At 36.8% G+C, this 13,327-nt stretch overlaps 2 protein-coding genes across 2 annotated transcripts; one reads left to right on the top strand and one right to left on the bottom strand.

Moving 5' to 3' along the window:
- The first annotated feature begins 62 nt into the window (after positions 1-62).
- On the top strand, positions 63-8,378 carry LOC144203619 (bactericidal permeability-increasing protein-like). The gene is made up of 17 exons (XM_077727155.1): positions 63-119; positions 907-2,943; positions 4,052-4,160; positions 4,230-4,344; positions 4,418-4,549; positions 4,627-4,782; positions 4,860-4,923; positions 5,288-5,348; positions 5,752-5,843; positions 5,921-6,097; positions 6,197-6,256; positions 6,337-6,504; positions 6,601-6,668; positions 6,779-6,821; positions 6,898-6,961; positions 7,051-7,127; positions 7,202-8,378. Exons 3-17 carry the CDS (start codon positions 4,058-4,060, stop codon positions 7,241-7,243), a joined length of 1,422 nt encoding a protein of 473 aa, XP_077583281.1. The 5' UTR covers positions 63-119; positions 907-2,943; positions 4,052-4,057; the 3' UTR covers positions 7,244-8,378.
- Positions 7,568-12,791, bottom strand: cdk5rap1 (CDK5 regulatory subunit associated protein 1). The gene is made up of 13 exons (XM_077727154.1): positions 12,081-12,791; positions 11,908-12,011; positions 11,784-11,818; positions 11,607-11,707; positions 11,069-11,279; positions 10,877-10,997; positions 10,560-10,790; positions 10,360-10,457; positions 9,897-9,952; positions 9,527-9,657; positions 9,288-9,437; positions 8,635-8,775; positions 7,568-7,933 (listed from the first exon to the last, which is right to left on the bottom strand). Exons 1-13 carry the CDS (start codon positions 12,385-12,387, stop codon positions 7,844-7,846), a joined length of 1,776 nt encoding a protein of 591 aa, XP_077583280.1. The 5' UTR covers positions 12,388-12,791; the 3' UTR covers positions 7,568-7,843.
- Between the last annotated feature and the right edge of the window lie 536 nt (positions 12,792-13,327).

Below are 13,327 nucleotides of genomic sequence, written 5' to 3'. Positions count from 1 at the left end.
TCAGAGAGCATTCCCCTTGATTGCATCACAGAGTCAAACATCAAACCCATTCAAAATTGATTGGGGTGAGGGGGTTGTACTTTCAGCACCTAAAACGACTGGACAGCTCTAATTTTGGGGTAAGACAGATCACTTTGAAAGACAATTTGAGAAGATTATTTCATGCCCTCACATCCTGGTCCATCTAATGTGGCCTTTCAAAAATATTTCACACAATATGCTCCAGCACCCCCTTGGGACCCTAGTGAGGATAAAGCAGTTCAGAAAATGAGATTAGAGACATCATCAATTTAGCTCTTTTGATGTCAGAGCTGAATAAAATGTTGAGCAAAAAATGTAGTTGTACATCTATTTTATAACAGGAGGGACCAACAACCAAAAGTTTTTGCGAATTGTAAAGAATGTATGAATTGTTTTAAACATTTGACAGTTAAAAAAAAGAAATAGCAGTGCACGTGCTCAAAATACAAACCTTTTAAGAAAATAGATACCAAGTGAAAGGTGGAATCATCCCATCATATAACGTGTGCTTTGCGGTTCTGTATTTGTCAAGAATATATATTAATTAATTCATTTTATCAAGCGTTTCTCCTCACTAGATTGCAGGGGGTGCTGCAGCCTATCCCAGCTGACTTTGGGAACCTATATATTTATACTTTTAAATATCAGGCAAAGTAATTTGATATAACAAACACAAAACAGAGTTTGGGAATTGAAAATGGTTGCACCATTGAACTTTATTAAAACTGGAAATACAGAAAAACGGAGGGAAATAAATTAATAAATGCATTTTGCCAAATATAACAATAATGAGGTCCATTCAGTGCAGTCCAGTCAAGTAATTTCATATTCATAATGTTGATGATCTCCAGTTACATTTGCCTATAAATTCATGTCGTTTTTTAGATGGGATTTTTCCTAAAGCCACAATAACACAATTCTCCACATCAAGATGAATTTTGGCATGTATGGATCCAGAAACAGATTCTCAAGAGATCACCAAATATTCCGAGGACATGGCCTGTATCCTGTCTTCCCTTTTTGATGCTTTGTTGCACTTTGTAGTTATCTGCTGACCCAGGCAGGCCCATATCCTTTTTTCCATTTGTTCTACCAGTACATGAACTTTCCTCTGGTGATTGAAATGCGCTGCAGCTACAACATGAAATGTGTTATCTCCCTTTAATTTGGAAAAAAGGAAAGACACCTTTCAATTGTATTATTCAAGCGATGGGATGTGGCATGATTTAACATTTTAATTGTATTTTAAAAGAAAACATAAAACTGTTTTAAATGTGCCTTTGAAGAGACACAAAGAGACTATATTTAAGAACATGTTTAAAACCAGTGTTCTAAGAAATAGAGTAGAGGTGTTATAGCCATAAACGTTTTTCAGGGCTGGATTGATTCCGACAGCTGAAGGCGTCGCTAGCAAATTCAGGGACCGCCACTGTTTAAAACTTCAGAAGACCAAGAACAGATTGTGTTGATTTTTCCCCAGTGTTATAAATTAGGCTTTAAAAGTTTTCTTTGTTTGTAGTTTAAGAAAAACTACAATCTCAGATTATAAAGGGTCGGAGTTAAAAGACGAAAACGGCCACATTAAATAAAACGTGAAGGTAGGTTGTGATGATTGCTGAAGGCAGAGATTCCTCACAGCCATATCACATGCCGTGACATCTTAACCCATGGTCTTTTTTCCTCCCCAAAACACGAATATGAACACGAGCAATATACCTGGCCCCTGAGATGGCAGAGACACCACCACCGTAAATGTCAAATTTGTCACAAGATGGCATTTAACATAGACAGGAAATTGGTGACATCAACCACTGACCTTTTATCACTTTATCTGGTGGGATACAGAATTTTCTAAAAAGTTAAATTAAATTTAAAAAAAAAATCAATCAAATGCACATCTTTTTTGTTTGCGGGTAATTTAGAGCTTCAATTCATTTGTCTGCTTGGTCTCTAGATGTCAGTATTTTGCTACTTTTGTCAGTTTCAGCTACTCTTCAAAAGCCAGAACAGTTTGGAGCCAGTTAGGAGAAAATCAAAGAACTACCAGAATTTAAAAAGAAAAGGACTAAACCACAAATATGTGTTACCACACCATAGAAAACATGGACTGACTTAATAGCCTGTTTTATTCTAATCCACTTTGTTTTAAGCATTAATATCTTTAGTAAATCCAACATCTGGGCAAAACCCTCTTTTATTAACTTGAAACCTACAGTATATCTTAATCAGGTATAAGACATGTTATATTAAATGGCCATTATGTAAAACTGATTGTCAATGGAATGCATGAAGTGTATTTTAACTATGGCCACAGTTTCACAACTTAGGATATACGTAGATTTTGAAACAAAGGCTTTTCATTTACGAATGAGTCACACAGCACTTGCCTAACGTTGAGTTTACATTTGGGTGTTAAATAAAGAAAGAAAAAAGGCAGTGTCAATATTGACACTTTGAAATAGATGTATCTAAAGCACTAACAGCAGAAGGGATTTTCACTCGTTTTGAACAGTTCAGCCCTAAGGAAAAAAATATTTAAAAATTTAAAAATCGTACTCTAGGGCTACCAATCCAACTTCTTGAAGGCTACACATGCGATTTATATGGTTTAATGTTATAAAAATGTCCATTATTTTATATCTATTCTATATACATAACTATTTTGTATACAACATATTACCACATTGAAATCTCAGAGGTTCTCGAAAAAATTGTAGGGAAATTTTAGCTTCTTTGCTGAAACATTACACAATGATGTAATATACAATGTTTGGCACATTTGGGATATTCCCCTTTTTTCAAGTCTAGTTCCGGATTGACTAAGTGAATTAAAAGCAAGCGCACCAGGCTTCCACTTTCAGTCTCTTGTTGCAAGTCACCAAGACAAGAGAAGCTACGTGGCGCAATTAACGGCTAATACCAGTAAGTGTATAATTAATATTGGTCCTCTGATACTGTTATATGAATACAGACCTATTAAAATAACTGTATTAATTGTAATGATAGCATGGACAATGATATGCAATTTATATGCCTTTACTATATTACAAACATTATTCTATATGTCTGTTATAGTAGATTTTTGTAAATTGGATAGCAAATAACTTAATTTAAAGACTTCCTTAGCTTGAACATTTATTGATACTTGTGAACCGAAAATGCATTTTACATTACTTGGAAAATGGTCTGAGCCTTTGAAAATTTTACCGTGACTGTTTTACTCATGTTTTCTCTTAATATTGTATTATTGTACTTAATTTTCGAGCATATATAATGTGTTTTTTTGGTTCCCTTTTGTTAATTTCCGAATTGAAAGAGGATGTGGACTCTGGTCTGAACTAATTAAATAAAAATGCAAGACTGCTGATTTAATGGACAGCATGTGGTTTCAGTCAGTCAAAATGAATTTGATTTTTTTTGCTCCTTCAAATTTTAGTTGCTATGTGGGATTCCTTTCTCATCTACATACATCTCAACTGTTTTCGTAATGACACATTCTGATAAACTCTTCTGTTGGATCATTTTTGATTGTGATGCCCTAGAAGTGGTTGGTGCTTGATGCCATTTGACTACAAAATTAAGGTCTCCTAGAATCCCCATTAAAAAGTTAGCATGTACATATAATGAGTACAATTTTACTAAAAGCTACCACAACAAAACGACATCCTTTGTCCAACGTTCTGAAATGTTCTCATTCAACTAAAAAGCTGAAAACTTAAAACTTGTCACCATGGGTATACATTACAGACTCAAGAAGTTTTAAACTGAAGTGTAGTAAAAAGTCTTGATATTTGTGACAAACTGAGATGTTTGTCTAAAGAGGCCCGATGCATAAGCAAGCCAAATACTCAATGCGGCCAAATAAGGGTTTATGAGTGTATGTGTTTATTGAATAGGTTTGAGTTTTCAGCCTGAGAATGTGTTAGGGTTATGCAATGTAGGAGTTGACCCGAGAATCTGTGTGCGATAAGAGTAGCTACCAGGTGCTCTGAGTCATTTTCCATCTCACTTATCTTTTTCTCTCTAAAAGGTTAACATGTGGCTGTGGTATATCCTGTTGTTCATTGCCTTCACTCATGCGACCTTAAGCACCAGTCCTGGAGTCAAAGTAAAAGTGACAGATAATGGCATCGAATATGGTATGGATAGTAGATATAAGAAATGCTGACAAAGCGCCAAGTTTCTTTAACCAATATTTTCCCTTTTAGGCAGGCAACTTGGGATGACTTCCATCCAGCAGAAACTCAAAAGCATAACAATCCCAGATATATCTGGAAAGCAGAGAGTGTCCGTCATCGGTAAGGTCGAGTGCAGATTCTCAAAGTAAGACAACCTAATGATCTGCACTAGATGTTCTATTATTGTTTGCTCTCAATTAACATGTTATTTTCTCCAGTATGCGAACAGTGGCTGTGGGATTACCTTCCTCTGCTGTGGATATAATCCCTGGGGCTGGTGTCAAACTGTCTATTAGTAATGCTTTTATAAGTATGAAGGGTAACTGGAGGGTTAAATTCCGCAGAATATTGTGAGTTAAGCACAGTGTGTCTCATACAGAAAACACTAGTTTTGCCTATAACCGGTGTCTTGTATTCCACTAAACAGAAGAGACAGTGGGTCCTTTGATTTGAGTGTGAAACAACTATCCGTCAGGACAGGAATTGCTGTCAAAAGTGACGAAACTGGCCGACCTCAAGTCAATACTTTTGACTGTGCAGCTTCTGTTGGTAGCGTTAGCATCAAATTCCATGGTGGAGCCAGGTGAAATAAGCACTTCTTAACAATACTGATCAGAAGAAAAACCTTTCTCCCTTCTAATGGTGTTTCTTTTAATACAGCTGGCTGTACAATCTTTTCAAAAACATCATCAGCAAGTCATTGCGCAATGCGCTGGAAAAGAAGGTGAGAGCTTCAACATCCTCACAAGGGTCGCGGAGGTGCTGGAGCCTATCCCAGCTAACATCGGTCAGGGGGTTGCCAACCAATCGCAGTCGGGTGAAATAATGTTAAAACCCAAATTTCAGCTGACCACAAACTAAGAGATGTGTGATTCAATATAACTTAAGTTCAATCTTTGATTTCTAGCAGAAGTGGTCTTGAGCAAAATATAGGGAAAATATTTCTTAACACCCCACGTAATCAGGCAGCATAAATTTTGAGACTATACTGACAATTTGGCCTTTGCTAACTTTGTTTACATGATGCTGTTGAAATTAAATTATTTGGAAAAATAAAATAAAAATCTAATGAATTGACTTATTTTCAGATCTGCCCATTGGTGACTGACGCTGTGTCTGATTTGAACCCTCAGTTAAAAACACTCAATGGTAAGCAAGTATCTCAAATAATGTCATGTGATTATCAGAAACTATTCCGTACAGCAGTCCAAGACTATTTCACACATGCTTCAGGGTAAGAAAAACGTAAAAAGTGTAAGGTTGCGTGAAGGATTATTTTGGGTCGTACTACAAGCAGGAATCAATTGGCGTTGCCCAATTCGTTCTGCATTACGTAAATGCTTAATTGCATTTGCATTGAGTTATGGTGACACCATTTTTCTTGCAAACTGTTACTTGAAGAACTATACACTCGCGCTTGCCTATCATAAAGTACACAAACTAGGAAGCTGTATTACAAAACGATTGTTATTTGTAATCACGCCATCCAGGCCTCACTAATCGTAATTTCATGTATATAGTATATTTTTATTTTCTTCTTTCCTTCCTGCAGTTTTAGCAAAAGTGGACAAGTATGCCGAGATTGAATACTCAATGGTCTCTGCACCTGAAATATCAAGCTCTTCCATGACTCTGTGTTTGAAGGTAAAACCACGTCTAAAGGTTGAAGTTGATTAAGTCTGAGTTGGGTAATAGATATGGAACTGCTCTCTCATGTCCAGGGGGAATTCTACAACATTGAAAGGCATCAGGAAACTCCATTCCCCGCAGCGAACTTCTCTTTGCCACCTCAGAACAATAAAATGTTGTATACTGGTGTATCTGCCTTCACTGCCAACTCTGCAGCTTTTGTCTACAACACAGCTGGAGCCTTGAGTTTGTACATTACTGATGATATGGTAGGTCACAATATACAATATCCTCATTTCAACTGTGTTTACTTTCAATCCATCATCATAGCCAACCAATAACAACATATTCCTGCTCCGTTGCCACAGATCCCTCAAAGCTCTCCAATCAGGCTGAACACCAGAACTTTTGGAGTTTTCATCCCCCAGGTGACAGGAGCTAAATCCTGCAAAACTATGAACTTGTAGGGCAATTTGATTTGTCGATAAATATTGCTATGAACTTTCAGATTGCAAAATCTTTTCCGGGTTTATTGATGAAACTGCTGGTAAAGACGGTGAAAAATCCAATCATCACGTTTGAGCCAAACAACGCTACAATTCAAGCCTCCAGCACAGTGTCAGCTTATGCAATCCAATCCAATGGCACTCTTTCACCGTTATTTGTCCTGAACATGGCATGTTAAATAACTTTTACACAATTTATGATGAAATATTCAATTCATGTTGCTTGCTCGTTTAGTGAAAAAAATGTCTTAATTGCTCCATGACAGGAGACCAGTGTCAGTGCCCGAGTGTTTGTCACTGGCATGAGGCTAGCAGGAGCTGTCATCCTGAACAAGTAAGTTTGAAAAAAAAATTAATTACTCTTCATTTTAAGAGAAAGACGGTAGGGTCAAAAGTTCCTTCCGAGGATAAACGTCATAGTCTAATTTTGCATAATTTACACAGAATGGATCTGACCCTGGGCACAAGTTATGTGGGAGACTTTCGAGTAAGAATTCAATTGAGACAGAAATTGCAGCTATTAGTTAGGAATGAAAGGAACTAAGCTGAATTTTAATCTCTAGGTCAGATCACTTGATAACATCTTGAGCGTGGTCTTAAAATTGGTTGTCATACCCACACTGAATGGTAAGTTGTTACTACGTTTCACTATTATTTATTTACTAGATGTATATTTTCTTGTGAACTATAACATAAATGCACTATTTGCATCATAGTTCAACTTGCAAAGGGATACCCTCTACCAACCCTTGGGAAGATGAAGCTTGTTAACACTGATCTTCAGATTCTTAAGGTCAGAAAACGTACATTTTCAGGAAATGATGATGGTATGTTCTGTTTTAAATGTTAGTTTTTTTTCTCCTCTAGGACTACTTGCTGATTGGGACAGATGTTCAGTTTACAGGTTGATGGATCAGAAGTCAAAACTATTTTTCTCTATGCCTGTGCAGACTACTATGAAGGAACAATTATAGCAGCTAAAGTAAAGCACAACTCCAGCCTTGGTTTCAACTCCATATTAAAGCTCAACATTTGTGATATTTTGTGTATGTCTTTCTAGCTTGAATAATTATATGTAAATGTCATTCTATTTTTTTTCCTTCGGCAGCCTTTTTTTTTCTTTTGCAAAATGGTGTCATCCAAAAATTGTCCAGGTCAATCTGTACTTTATAACATGGGACGTGTCATCTATTTTAACAACATGCTAAATAAAATGACCCTTTAACACAACTGTTAAAACTTAAAATAACACCAACCAAATTTTACTAGTATTTCAATTGATGAAGTCAACAATTCAAAATGTCTAATGACAATAACTTATGATACATAATGTGTACAGAGGAGTTGTGTTAATTTTGTTTTTCCATCAACACGAATACAGTGACGGAGAGACTAAAATGACGAAAATATATTTTGGACGTAATTATACTTTGTTTGATTCCTGAGATGTTAAAAGTGTCAATCAACATCAAATAGCAATCATGGATGGGTAAGAAAAAATTTACCACACTAATTGTTGGACAACAATGCCGACTGCATCTTAGGATGTCTGTGAGACAAGGCTTGACCTCGTAGACTCTGCGAATTGGCTGACAAAATCTATATAAGAGAAAACATGGACGGCATTTACTCATAATACAATATTAAATATAGACCAATAGCCCTAGACCTATGGGTGCTTTGAATCTCACTTTAGAACCTTGCTACACTCTATTGGGCTCTCATTGTCTGTCTCACAACAACTACTATCCATGTTTCAAGATTCTCTCTTACATACCTGTCAACCTCGGCTAAATGTTCACCTTATTAAAGATTGCAACTCTTTTAGTAAGCGAAAAAAAAACGTATAAATGCAACGGCGGTACATATTTACACATATATTTACACATGGGGCACACGTAAATGTTGAAAATGTAATAAAAAGTGGACAAAGTTTCTGAGGCGGGGTCATAGAGAAATGTGCGTGCGCATATATGCTTCAACACGGATAGATTTTGTATGCTTGTTAATCATTTTAAGACATTAATAAATAATTTTCTTATCATTTTCTATCATTTTTGTCTGTTTATAACATCTTTCATACAAAATTGGGACACTTTGACCAATTCTAAAGGGTTTGGTTGTGAGAACCGTGGAACGAATTTGAGAATTTACATTTAAAGTACTGCTCTACTTACGAAATGTTCAAGTTACGAAAAAAGTTCTGGAACAAATTAATATATCATTGATAAATAGAGCCGGGAAGTGTCATCTGCCTGAATGGACCAATGTGTCTAAACACTTAAGCTTCAAATCCATACCTTCACAAACACGAAATCCCCAGCCATTATTGAAGTCATGTTGGACTCAACAGAAGGAACAGCATCATCCTTTCTGGGAAAGATGACCCTCATATTGCTATCTGTTCTTCCACACAGCTCTTTGGCAGATCTCTTACTCACCTGTACAAAAAAAAGAATGAGCTGTAAGCATTGTTGCTTGGTAAGGTTACGACAACCCAGTACAACATGTGCATTTTCTACGGAGCGTGATTTTTGTAAAAAGTTCCAAATCACGTCATAGATTTCCGTGACTATCTGAAGGCTTTGCAAATGAAAAAGTGAGCTATTTGACGGATGATAGGTTTGTCATGTAGAACTTTCTTTTGAACTTGTATCATTTCAAAGGCTCAAGCTGAAAGTAAATATGCAGAATGTTTTAAAACCTGGAAAAATCAGAAGTCGACTAATATCCTTGAACTCCCCTTGTAAAACCCAATTTTACGCTAATGGTCAAATTGTGTATTTTTCTACCTCTGTTTTAGCATTCTAATCAACCACACTGACATGGAATAGTGGATTGGTGTTTTTTTTTTAAGATGACAAAGGCATAAAGCCAGGAGTGCCATCTAAAGATTGACGAATGCTCACTTTTGGGATGAGAAGATATGTGATAGGAATACAGTAGTACAGACCCCTTCCACCAGGACGAGTTGTGTGCTTCCAATGAGAGTAGCATTGACTCTTGCAGCTTCCTTTCTGAACACATTAATACACTCTTCAAGCCTACGTTGCTTTACATCCGCTGGAACATCATCTTTAAGGGAATGGAACGCATGAGTTTTCTAGGTTGGACCAAAAAAAAAAATAGACCTCAAAAACATGTTCATGTTGGAATGAAGTATTGGGACAGGAAGTTTTGTGAATTATTTACCTTCCTCATACTGTAGGCAAAAAGAAACCCGATGTTGTAGCCCACTTCTCTTATGAGAGATAAGGTCTGCTGGTGATCCTCCTCGGTCTCACCACAAAAGCCTGAGATGAAGTCACTGCTGAGACTTACATCTGAACATACAAATTTGGAAACACAACAATGTGAGAGAAAGGTAAATACAGAACCTACAAAAGTATAGAGAATCTCTGTAATGAGCCCCTAATGGAATGTTATAGACAATCAATGGCCACAAGTTGGAGGTGATATTCAATACCAGTAGTTATTTCTTTTCAATGAAAATAATGCTTAGGTTAATTAACAATACATAGGCACCAATAGATCAGTAAATTACTTCATAAACTTGGCCTACCTTTAATGATACTTCTGATGTTTTGCACCAATTCCAGGTATGTCTCTCTTGTATACCTAAAATAAATGTTTTAAAAGTTAGTTTTATATAAAAAAAAATGTGAACCTCATACCTTAATTTCTGCACAAATGAAGCTTAAAAATGTGATCTGATTTTGATCTGATTTACAAAATTGCAACAGACAGAAAGACGTATTTGGCAACAGTATTTCTAGTATATTATGCAATTTCTAATAGCATTGTGCATTCTTTATGGGAAGAATATAAATGTAGAAAAAGTGCTGCAAAGGTGATGCAAAAAGACAATGACCTAAATATCAGAAGTAAAAGAACAACTGTAAAGCTTCAACAGTAAAGTGAAAGTACTCATTGTAAACTGTTTTTCATTTATTATTCTATCGTGGTGAGAAATCAGATCACCATACCCAACTGATGGACAAACTTTGGAGATTTCTGTTTCTTACCCACGTCGCATAGCTTTCAAGACACGGCTGCTACCACTTTGAGCTGGAAGATGGATCTGATTACAAATATTTGTTCTCTCTGCAATCAGATGTAAAACCTGCATATGCATGCACGATCAATCATAAGTCAAATGGCCATTGATTTGAAGTATACTTGAATATCTTTTAAGACGATTTTTTTTTTTTAAATGCTCATTTACCTCATCAGGGAAGTCTTTAGGATGAGGTGATGTGAATCTTATCCTCATGTTGGGATCAACCTGTGACACTTTGTCCAACAGGTCAGAGAAACGCAGGCCGCCCAATTTTGGGCGGTATACAGTCTTAAAGCCACGGCTTAGCTTGGTTGAATTGTCACCACAGAATTGTTCTTCAGATGTATCTCTATAACTGTTTACATTCTGACCGAGCAATGTCACTTCCTTCACTCCCTAAAAGCATAATAACCACACATGATAAGTTGAAGTATATTTTCACTTCCTGTTCAGTCCAATATTAACTACTACTTCTCACTTGCCTGATCGGAAAGAATCCGAACTTCCTCAAGAATTGAGCTGGCAGGTCGACTCCTTTCACGTCCTCGTGTGAAGGGAACAATGCAGTAACTGCACATATTGTCACAGCCCCGCATGATAGATCTAAAAAAGTTAATAGGATCATATAAAGTGAATGAGTGAAACAACTGGGAATATTTCCTTTAAAAACTTGCATAAAGGCACTGTGTCCTTGAGGAGAGTGGTGGACAGGCATGATGTCAGCGTATGTCTCTTCCAATGAAAGCAGAACATTGCTTGCCTGTTGACCTCCCTCAGCCAAAGACAACAGACGGGGAAGATCCCGGTAGGCATCTGGTCCAGCGAGGACATCGACAAGCTTTTCTCGTTCCAAAATCTCTTTCTTCAGTCTCTCTGCCATGCAACCTGGGTACAATTTCATTCCTGATAATAATTCATCATTTCTTATCCTCGCCATAACCCTCTAACCGAGATCCTTCATTCCCTAAAACTATATAAAGACACTTTTTTGAGATTGTTGCAAAGAGAAAAACTAAAACTTGCAGCACATACCGAGCATTGTAAACCCATAAAAAAGTTTTTTCTCATTATTTCAGTTCAGGTCAGCCAGTAGGAGCCATACACCACTTGTTTAGATCTATTATTAAATTCATTACTAGATAAAGTATCTAGTTGGAAAGTGAATGTTAAATATTAAAAAAAAGTTGTGTATATATATATATAATACAATACCTAAGATGCCAATCTTCATCGGTGTCTGACTTTTAAGGCGCTTATTTTTCATGGCAGTCAGTTGTTGTAGTCTGTTCCAGATTGTCTGCTCAGCTTTTTCTCTGTTACATTGAAATCAATTCAAATGATAAATTATGTGAACATTTCCAGCACTTTTAATCATTTTGTATAAAATACCTTATGGAGCATGTTACAAGAAGGACCACATCAGCCTAGAGATAAAGATGGCATAATTTTATGATGAGGAAAAATATTACCATTGATATTAAATGGTATTAAAATTGTGAGTAAATAATAATACCTCGCTTAAAATTGATGTGCGTTCATATCCACTCCTCTGCAAAATGGACCAGGCAATATCCGTGTCGTTTACATTCATTTGACATCCATAGGTTTCAAAATAAACTGTAACAAGACATGATACAGGTTTACATATCTACCAAATCTACCAGAATTATAATTAAAAATATTCACCCTTTCGCGGTTCCCCCAGCTCCGAGTGTGCAGAAAGATAGGGATGGTTGTCCTCTATTTCTACATCTGAAACAGTTGTTTTAGGACTAGCAGGGAGTCCACGGAAAAAGTCATGAAAACTTGGACCAGATGATATTTGTGTCTTGAACTGATTTGATGCTGTTCGCGTTTCTTTTTTACTAACGACACTGCTTGAATTACAACACAACCTGACAGGTGTGACACATTTGGTGGAGAAAAATAAACGAGTTAAATTGTGAAACTGTTTCATGATTATTTTTAAGTCTACCGTACAAGATGCCTTCATATGATTGTCAGACAAGGAAATTTGTGCAAAAGTGGTTGATTATCATTCCCATATTGCTCGATCTGCTCAGAAATTGCACCACGCGTTAACAAATGTCACTTAAACCGTGTACCGCTTGCCCAAATGTCAAGAGGACAATCTTCTCTTTCACAATGTCGTCAGGCATATTTGCAAAAGTGGGCGTCAAAAATGCTGTATTTACAAATCCAGATTAATATAATATCCAGTAACACCGTGGGATGAAGCTCACTTTACACATGGGTTAATCTGGAAATGTCAAATGGATGTATTTTTTCTAAGTAAAGCCTTATCTTGAATGTTAAGCTATTATAAACGATCGCAAAAATACATATTAGATAACTATCTTGTCGTCAGATTGTCCGTCAGACAAATGTTTCCTCCTGCAGTCCAGCTAAAAATACTGTCCGTCGAGTAAAGTGTTGCAGTACTTCATAGTTCTGCAGACTTTTTTATACTGCCACCAACAAGCATATCTTTTCTGTATTAAACTGCGAAATAATATAATTTAATACTGAGATAAACTGTAAATAAATGAGGGACATATTTAACCCTTTGATGCACAATATAAGTGCACCCTTTCTATTGTACAACATGGTTCAAAGATGACCCACATTCATTTCCCAGTCTATCTTTCATTCATTCCCTCTTCTGAACCGCTTTATCCTCACTAGGGTCACAGGGGGTGCTGGAGCCTATCCCAGCTGACTTCAGACAAGAGGCGGGGGAAACCTTGAATTGGTGGCCAGCCAATCATAGGGCACGAGGAGACCAAGGACAACCAATCACCATCACACTCATACCCAGTGGCAATTTAGAGTGTCCAATCAGCCGACCACGCATGCCTTTGGAATGTGTGAGGAAACCGGAGTACCCGGAGAAAAACCACGCAGGCTCAGGGAGAAAATATTAATTTTCATTA

The sequence above is a fragment of the Stigmatopora nigra genome, chromosome 10, assembly GCF_051989575.1.
Source record: "Stigmatopora nigra isolate UIUO_SnigA chromosome 10, RoL_Snig_1.1, whole genome shotgun sequence".
In the NCBI taxonomy this organism is placed as follows: Eukaryota; Metazoa; Chordata; class Actinopteri; order Syngnathiformes; family Syngnathidae; genus Stigmatopora; species Stigmatopora nigra.
The sequence above is the reverse complement of the archived record's forward strand: the minus strand, read 5'-3'. Positions and strand labels throughout refer to the sequence as shown.

What these genes read in the sequence shown, in the direction of transcription:
- LOC144203619 (XM_077727155.1), top strand. Translation starts at nt 4,058, where the DNA reads ATGTGGCTGTGGTATATCCTGTTGTTCATTGCCTTCACTCATGCGACC. An exon ending in CCATGACTCTGTGTTTGAAG is followed by an intron (nt 5,844 to 5,920) that starts GTAAAACCACGT and finishes TCTCATGTCCAG; the next exon opens with GGGGAATTCTACAACATTGA. An exon ending in TGTCATACCCACACTGAATG is followed by an intron (nt 6,962 to 7,050) that starts GTAAGTTGTTAC and finishes TTTGCATCATAG; the next exon opens with TTCAACTTGCAAAGGGATAC.
- cdk5rap1 (XM_077727154.1), bottom strand. Translation starts at nt 12,387, where the DNA reads ATGAAGGCATCTTGTACGGTAGACTTAAAAATAATCATGAAACAGTTT. An exon ending in GCTGGGGGAACCGCGAAAGG is followed by an intron (nt 12,012 to 12,080) that starts GTGAATATTTTT and finishes GTCTTGTTACAG; the next exon opens with TTTATTTTGAAACCTATGGA. An exon ending in GGGATTTCGTGTTTGTGAAG is followed by an intron (nt 7,934 to 8,634) that starts GTATGGATTTGA and finishes TCTCTTATATAG; the next exon opens with ATTTTGTCAGCCAATTCGCA.